The sequence below is a fragment of the Ips typographus genome, linkage group LG11 (assembly GCF_016097725.1).
Source record: "Ips typographus isolate SLU linkage group LG11, UJ_Ityp_2.0, whole genome shotgun sequence".
Classification (NCBI taxonomy): domain Eukaryota; kingdom Metazoa; phylum Arthropoda; class Insecta; order Coleoptera; family Curculionidae; genus Ips; species Ips typographus.
In genome coordinates, this window is record NC_138432.1 from 903,664 (window position 1) to 912,577 (window position 8,914).

The window sequence follows — 8,914 nt, forward strand, 5'->3', positions numbered from 1 at the left end:
ACCGCCATCAACCGAAGGACGAGCCCAACGCAACCCAGTGAAGAAGAAGTGCTTGTGTTGTGCCTAAAATTTAGTGTAGTGTTGTCCCAGTTGCGAGGACACTTTACGTGGGCCAAAGGGGGAGACTGTAACAACCCATCAGTATATGAACTGAACGTTCCCCCCTTTGACAGTTGACAAATGAGAGACGATGTCATGCGTCACCCAAAAATTAGAAATAAGCAAGTCATGAAACTGTTGTTTACGTTTATATAAGTTTTGTTCTTTTTCCACCCTAAAAAGCAGGCTGCTATTGAACCAATTAGCAAATAAAGTTCCGTTCTAAGGTGAAACCTGTGTACTTTCTTTCGGTGTATGAATCCACAACAAACTGATGCAAAATCTAGCATTACAAATGTAATTTTTGTTTATGTAATATTATGTATTATAAAATAAAATAAAACATTACTGATCCAAAATAAATCTATTTTATTTCCCAGTTGACACTATCTACATTATTATTACATGCATACGCTTCTCTATATTATAACATTTCTCACTTAAAAGATTATTTAACATTGGTCTTCTAATTGTCATATAACGCTTATAAAATTATCATGGAACTATTGGTGGAAGGATATTTATTAATGCAGAACAAACTGTAACTATTTCATCTAAAATACATACTTCATTGTTTCTGAGTTTAAGCATGCTTATTGGTAAGGGGCCTTTAAAAATTCTGAACTTGTTTTTAATCATCCCAATAATTCTCTCAACATGAATCCTTACATGAGCAGTATGACGTGTTTCTTCAATTTCTAGTGGATGCAATTGACTTTTTCCCTTGGTAAATGCTGGAATAACTAATTTACCCCCAATTATACTTAAGGTTTCACCAATAATAAACCCTCTATCAGCAAAAACCACATCACCTGGTGAAATGTGATTGCAAAAATCTCCTAATTCCACCATTTGCTTATAAGAAGTTCGACCACCCCAAGTCTTACTTATATAACTAATAGTTCCCTGAGGTGTGATACCAATTAAAAACTTGATTGTATTATAATGTTTATAGTTAGACCAGCATTGTTGTCTGATTAAGTAATTATCAGGACATTCAATAAAAACTTCAAAACAATCTATAATAACTGTAGTCTTGTCTTGAAATGCTTCTTTAAAACATTGTGGAATGTTCATTTGACTTTCAGACTTACTAGGCCAGATTATAAAAATTTTAAAGCGTTCATACATAATATGAACTAAATTTTGAAAATAAGTTGATGCTGTGCTGGCAGATATATTAAAACGAAAAGCCAAGTCCTTAAAATGTAAATTTAGTCTTAGTTTGACCAAAGTAAGCAGTAATTGATTAAAAGAACTAAGAGCTGTAGTTGATGTTGAAGAGACATATGGTTCTATCTCTGGAAAAATAACAGTTTCAATAAATTTAAAATCATATCCAGTGTAATATTTCCACTTGTATTCATTAGTGGTATTGTCCATTAAACCCAATGGAGAATTCTCAACTTTCTTTTTCAAGTCGTTGATCTTTTTAGATGCAAATTCTAGCTGCCCTAGTTTTCTGGACAGCATATCCATAGTGAGGTCCGTCTGTGTAGCAAATCCCATCTCAGGTTCTTCAATGTGTTGTCCTTGTTCCAGGACCATGTCATCCTGTGAATAGAATATTTTACAAATACAAACTTTGATTTTTTGTTTAAATGTTAGATTTACATATTACAAGTGCACTTTAAACAATATTACCTATTTTACTATAAGTAGTTAGTATACTTACAAGTTCTTCTGCATCCAATGTTTTGAAACTGCTTTGCCTTTGCCTCTTGTCTGCTCTATTTTTTTTGTCCAAATCACACTTTTGTTTTAAATAGGGTGCAGACTTATGACCCAGACATTGAGAAGGAACCCAATCAGGGTGATTCTCATCAGTAAGAGCGCTGGGCTTTCCTATAATAATAAATTAAACTGTTTATATAAATGTATACTGATGCTACTTAACTAAAAAGCTCATCAACCAACTACAACATAAGAAAGACAGAAGAAATATACAAAAACTGTTCTTACCTCCAATGAAATGTTTACTGCACACTCTTTGGTTTTTTATTATTGAATCGGTAAGATCGTCTCTCTTAATAGCTGCTAACCACATTTCCCTTCTTTTCCTTGATAACTCGTTATTATGTGGATAATGAATGGACTTTTTTATTGTAGGAATGCGAAAGTAACTGAGCGTTGAGTCCCGATCAGCACGACTACCACAATTAACCACAATGCATGTCACCGGCATTTTTCAAAGAGAATTAACGTACTAAACTATTAAAAATTACTTAGAATTAATCTAGTAATAATAAATCAGTCAGAAACAGTAGATATTCATTTCAAGAAGTTCATAAAGGGCCAAAGTCAACGAATGTAAACAAGCTGCGCATACCTTTATTTTCTTTTGTCTGCCAACCAGTGGCCATATTGAATTTATTTGACATATCCTTGGATTGCCCTATGGTAAGTACTTAATTCAAAATTAAGATAAAGTACCAAACTTAATTTTTAAATCAATTTTAGGTATGTCTAAGAAAGCCTCAAGACAGCAATATGTTCAACTTCTAACTGAGGTAGAAAGTTCTGAGGTTTTAAAGTGGGGAAAAGGTACCCCAGACTTAAAAAGACAATCTTGGGAACAAGCTGCAAAGGCTATAAATTCTATTGTAGGTACCCAAAAAACTGGTGAACAATGGAATAAGGTATATAATTTACAGTAGTTAAGACTTTTATTGCAATTTCACATGTACCTGTATTGTTTTGTGTGATGCCCCGGGAAAATATTAGCAATTTTCTTTTTGTTTATTTTTCAAAGTCAAAATTGTAATCAAAATTAAACTAGAACTTACGGAATTAGTTTGAGGCACATCTGACCACTACTAGACACAACGCTTAAATCTGTCTGATTCATTTATATTATAGAGCCTATTAGTAAAATAGACTATGAAATTTTAGGCCTTCATTGAATGGAAATCCCACATAAAAGCAAAAATTCGGAATAATGCGGAACTATCTGATGTAGAAAAAAAAATTTCCAATTTAACCCTCGCTTTACTGAAACTGGGTCAGCGAGGACCGAAATCAACAATTTGATCTATAGTTCTTGGCTTTATAACTTTTTCTTGTTGCCCTTTCTAGAATTCTTCTATTTTCTAATGTTGATGATGTTTTGACTGTAAATTTTTTCATTACACACTTTTTTCTTCAAAAATGACCGTTGGGTCACCGATGACCCGGTTTTAGTATTCGACGTTACCATGCACCATAAACATGATATTGCAGATGAAAACTCGAAATTCAAGCCGGACATAATTCTTTTTTACAATAACACCAAAAGTGGCGTTGACTGCTTGGATAAGATAGTTCGACAATACTCCTGTAAGCGAAGCACCAGAAGATGGCCTTTGCGTTTATTTTTCAATTGGCTTGACATTGCCGCCTATAACGCTTTTATTATTTGGATCCCAAAAAATCCGGACTGGAATAAAACGAACTATAGCATAAAATTGAGAAGACAATTTTTTCTACAAGAACTTGGTCATATTTTGACACACGATCATATAGTAAGGCGTGCTGAGAAAATTCGTGAAGACGGTAGAGGATTTTCTGCAAATACATGCACTTCTATCGAAAGTACAAGAGTTCCAGTCAATAAGATGCTGTCCATTTCTAACGTCCCCGTCAAACAAAGTAGGTGTTTTATGTGCCGTGGAAATGATAACATATTCTTCAAAATGTGACAGGTGCAAAAAGTTTGTTTGTTCACGTCATTCTCAATGTAAAGTTGCAAAAAGCATAATTTGTTCTTGTTGTTGCCAAAAAGAAGACGGAGAATAGTGTTTATCGTTTACTATTTGTTTGTTATATATTTTGATGCATGTACAAAATATATTATGTTTTATTAACTGCGTTTAGTAAGTTTAAGTTTCGTATTGTAATAAGTTTTAATTTTTGAATAATAGATAGATAATAAACCGTTATATTGTGCTTATATATACACATTTGATTATGGGTCAGTGATGACCCAGTTTTAGTGAACTACGTTTTTAATTTATTTTCGTAAAGCGAGGGTTAAGTTGACTTTATATTTTCACTGGTGGAATCCAAGAAATACCCGAACTAGGTATTGTAGTGGCTGGTGAGTTTTATAAGTTTTGGTGATTTAATGTTAGTAGTAGAATAAAAGTTTTGTTTAATGCTGGATGTCATTACTAACATAGAGAATAGTCAAAGAGTCTATTTGATTTAAAGGGCTCAACACACTAGCCTGTCTCTTGAAGAATCAATTAGAATCAAGTTAACTTCTTTGCAACTTTGATATCAAGTCTTTATGATTTCCTAGAGGTTTGTGGCATTTTTTTAGGGATATCAAGGATTACCCTTTTTTTGAAAGAGGGTCTGTTTTGTTAGTATGTCACTTTATAAATAATACTATGACTTTGTAAAATGTGTACATGCATGATAGTGTTGCATAGTTCTACTAAACTTAAAAGAAATTAGTTTTGTTTTAGAAGGGAACAGGAGGGAAGACACCATTACATCAGAAGCGTTTGAAATGACTACAGAAATTATAAATAATTCAGTCAGTAATCAGATACTTGAAGATAAAGGTAGAAATGAGGCTTCGGAGTGTTTTGAAAATAACTTAAATCCAATGAAGGAAGAAAATGGATCCAATGAAGGTACAAAAAGAAAGTTGTTTGGCAGCAAAAAGATATCTTCATCGTCTATGAAAAATACAAAAAGGTGCTCGCCCACTTAGACGAAGCGTCGCGAACGGAAGCCGCGCGAAGAAAAATGTTTATTTGTCGCCGGAGAAATTTATATGTAATTTAATGGAGACCCGCTCACCTAGGCGGCGCGAAGCGAAGAGGCGCGTCAGTTGACGCGCGGATGGTCGTGAGAGCAAGTAGGAGCCGTTTCTACCGACGCCTCGCGTAAGTGGGCGGGTAACAGGCGAAGAGAAGATTCAATTTTTAATTACTCCGTGTCTGAAGGTCAGTTTTGTGTAATATTTGGCAGAGGTACATTGTGTTTAGCCGTGCTACACCGAAATAGTATATGTAAGTATGCATGTTATTAAATAAAAATAATAATGCAGGATAATTATTTATTTATTCTGAATATACACTTTGAAAATACGTTATGTATTTAGATTACGACATAGATAAACCGGACAAAGCAACATAACCTAAACTTTATACAATATGTGTGCATGTTTGATTATATGTATTATTAAAATTTAACAAAAAAAAATAGTAAGTATTTAAATGAACTATTTTTTAGAGAGTACGAGAAATGAACGAAGAGGAACTTATTATACACGTTCAAAGTTATCCTTTTTTATATGACTTGGAAAATGCAAGGTACAGCAACCAGCTTATCAGGGAAAATGCGTGGGAAGAAATAGGAATTAAAATGAAATGCAAGGGTAAGATAATTTGTGCTATACAAAATGTCCCATTACATAGCAATATTTTTATTACTTCAACTGATAATGTTTCAATAATAATATTGGGGTTAACTTTGTTTACCATTTAATTATCTCTATTTTGACTTGTCAACCCCTGGCGAATAATTGCTAGCTGCCAGTCTACTGAACCAAACTGACTGTTGAAATAATTTTTAAATCTTTCTCTCACTAACAATGCGGTCCCTGAAAATGAACCACCTACATGAGTTATGTCGATTATGGCACTGTTTCCTGAAAGTTCCTCTTCACACGTTTCTGCAAACAAAACTTCCGAATCGCTTCTTAAAAAATTATGAAGGCAACAAGTTGCCAAGACTACTGTATCAAGATGTTCAGGTGTTATCTCTAATCTTCTTTGGTAAATTCGAATTTTTTTAGAGAGAATGCCAAAACTATTTTCGCTAACGTTTCTGGCCCTGCTTAGTCTATAATTATAGACCTTTTTGTCTTCATTGCCACGTAGTTGTTCACCAGGATACGGTCTCATTAAATGTTTGTTTAGAGGAAAAGCCTCGTCTCCGACTAGGACGTGTGGCATGAGTATTGCAGTTCCCGGCAACGGTTTGTCAGGAGGAAAACCGAGATCATCTTTAAAAATTTTTTTTCCAAATGAACAGCGCGACAAAATACCACCATCGCTGTTTTTTCCATAGGCGCCGACATCAATAAGCGTAAATTTATAGTTAGCATCAAATACGGCAAGAAGAACAATACTGCGTGTTTTTTTATAATTAAAAAACAGCGATCCGCTTCTTTTTGGTTTTTGAAAGACCACATGCTTTCCGTCGATTGCGCCAATACAATTTGGAAAATTCCATTTCTGGTTAAATTCTTCTTGTTTTTGCTCCCACATCTTTGTATTTGGCTCTGGCATTACGATTGGCTGAAGAACGTTCCAAATTGCCTCACATGTTTCGTAGACAATTCTTCGCACAGTGGTTTCTCCAAGACGATAACTGAAAGCTATAGTTCCAAAATTGTCACCCGTCGCTAAAAATCTGAAAAAAAAAAGAAATTAATAGTAATAATTTCTTTCAGGTAGTGACTGCAAGAATAAGTGGAAATCACCTCGTGATTGCTATAGAAAAGCGTTAAAAGTGAGACTTACAAAGTCTGGGCAGTCAGCAATGAATAAAAAACCCTGGAAATTCGAAAAACAAATGGAGTTCTTAAAACCGTATGTGGAATATGGGAGAGACGGCAGAAGCAATGTTCGTTCACCACAATCCCCTGGCAGTGTTGTCAGTGACGATGAAGGAAACAATACTGAGATACCGCAAGCCTCTTCCAGGGAGTCAACCCCAGTTGAGACACCACTAGCTTCCCCTATAACAAAAACAGCTACCGAATCCTCGACAGGAACCAAAAAAAGAAAAGCCTCAACCGCTCAACGACCCGCTTTGGTAGCATTTGAGGAGTATATGAACTATAAGAAATCCAAAGGCAACGAGACATCTGATCACTTAACTAAATATTTCGCAAGCGTTGAGGAAACTGTGCGAACTTTCCCAATAGACCTGCAAATTAAAATAAAATCTGAATTTTCGTCAATTTTACACAAAGTCGAATATGAAGCTATATCATATTCTAATAAATTAAAAGACTCGCAACCGTTTACTTCGAATACTTCGATTCACCACAGTACAAACTTCAATAATCAAATGGCAGTAGCAGGTAACAAAGTTCAACAATCTCCTAACCTGTGTTCATCCGAAGCGTGTGAATCGACTTTGCAGACATTGGGACATGGAAGTCCTGGGACATGGAATTCACAACAAAGTCTTTTAGAAACATCGAGAGATGGAACACATAATATACCTGTGCAACAATTATCATATCATACTCTGGAAGAGGGAGTTCAGTACAATTACTCACTTCATTCACAATTACGCAGACAGGAAATGCTACAAAACATGTCCGAATGTTCTGAAGAAGACGGGTCTCTGTCAACTACGTGAACGATTTTGGAATGGAATATGTATGAATGTATGTTTGAATTACTTATAACATAAACATAAAAATAACTAACTAGGAACAACAATCTGTTTGTTTTATTAACCCTTTCCTAAGTACTTATACAGTGCGGCTCCTTAATGAGGCCCCCCCTTTATTTCTTGAACCGCTCAATATATAAATTTAAAAATTTTTATACTTCAATGACAATATAAATACTACTTGTTGACCTAAGTTGCATACTACTTACATTAAAGATGGCGGCTGGACGTCATTTTGAAAAAAAAAAAAATAACAAAGGCAGCTGTGTGATACATCATTTGAAAGCTCTTATTGAATAGAGTATTGTCTGAAAATTTCAGATCATTTGTGGTAACAATAAAAAAATGGCGGCGTGTCAAAGTTGCAATATTTGAAAATTTGTTAAAAGTGTAAAAACCAACATTTCTTACCTTTTTATATATATAAGAAATAAAGGGGGGGCCTCATTAAAGAGCCGCATTATATAGAGAGATAGAGCGTACTTAGTATCTGCACTAATAATAATAATAGGTATAGGTTATTTATATTATTTAAATTACTTATTTATCATTGCGTTTTTGTCAAAAACTGATAACTAAAAAGATACACATATGCTCATCTAAATATAAACGTGCAAAAATATTCTAAAGTATCTTACCTTAAACAAACAGCAAGTCTCTTTTCAATAGACACCGCTTTTCGAAATCTAGTATTGTTATGTTCTATTGAACTCTTTAATAAACTAAGAAGCTCAAAGAACTTTTCCTCAGACATACGAAAATATTTAAAAAATCTCTTTTTATCTTGTCTCAGGTCCGAAAACAAATGATGAAATTCACCATAAGTCAGTCTTTTTTGATTAATATTATTAACCCAGCATTTTTTTTGGGTTAATTCTTCTTGTTCCATACTGGCAATCAAGCTCAGTACCGCAAGGTCTTCTTCTGACGATGAATTGCTCATGTTTTCAAGTCTACACTGAACAATGTACTACGTTAAAATGCGTACGCCGTTTCGTTCGATTTCGAGACGTGACGCGACGCGCCGCTTCGCCCAAGTGGGCGAACACCGGCTAAATGACTCTTCGCTTCGCGACGCTTCCGTTCGCGACGCTTCGTCTAAGTGGGCGAGCACCTTAACACTTTCCTGTACATTTTTAAAATTATTTGCTAGTTTCTAACAGTTTATTTAATTTATTTTTCCAGCTCTTTTAGAACAACACATTCAATCCACAAATACTGAATTAAAAGAAATATCAAACTCCATTCTGGCAGTAGCTGAATCGATAAATAATTTAGCTGATGTAAGTGAAAGCAAAACTCAGAGTCGATCTCCACAAATATTTATTAATAAAGGTTGTAATCTGCCTAACATGTTTCGGGTGTATTCAGACACCCATCTTCAGAGGCTTAACTAGATCACTAGTCTGCT

The 8,914-nt window shown here is 34.6% G+C and overlaps 1 protein-coding gene across 1 annotated transcript; it reads right to left on the reverse strand.

Moving 5' to 3' along the window:
* Nucleotides 1–456: 456 nt before the first annotated feature.
* Nucleotides 457–4,400, reverse strand: LOC145735596 (uncharacterized). Its single transcript, XM_081989573.1, has 3 exons — nucleotides 2,062–4,400; nucleotides 1,775–1,944; nucleotides 457–1,653 (listed from the first exon to the last, which is right to left on the reverse strand). Exons 1-3 carry the CDS (start codon nucleotides 2,282–2,284, stop codon nucleotides 595–597), a joined length of 1,452 nt encoding a protein of 483 aa, XP_081845699.1. The 5' UTR covers nucleotides 2,285–4,400; the 3' UTR covers nucleotides 457–594.
* Between the last annotated feature and the right edge of the window lie 4,514 nt (nucleotides 4,401–8,914).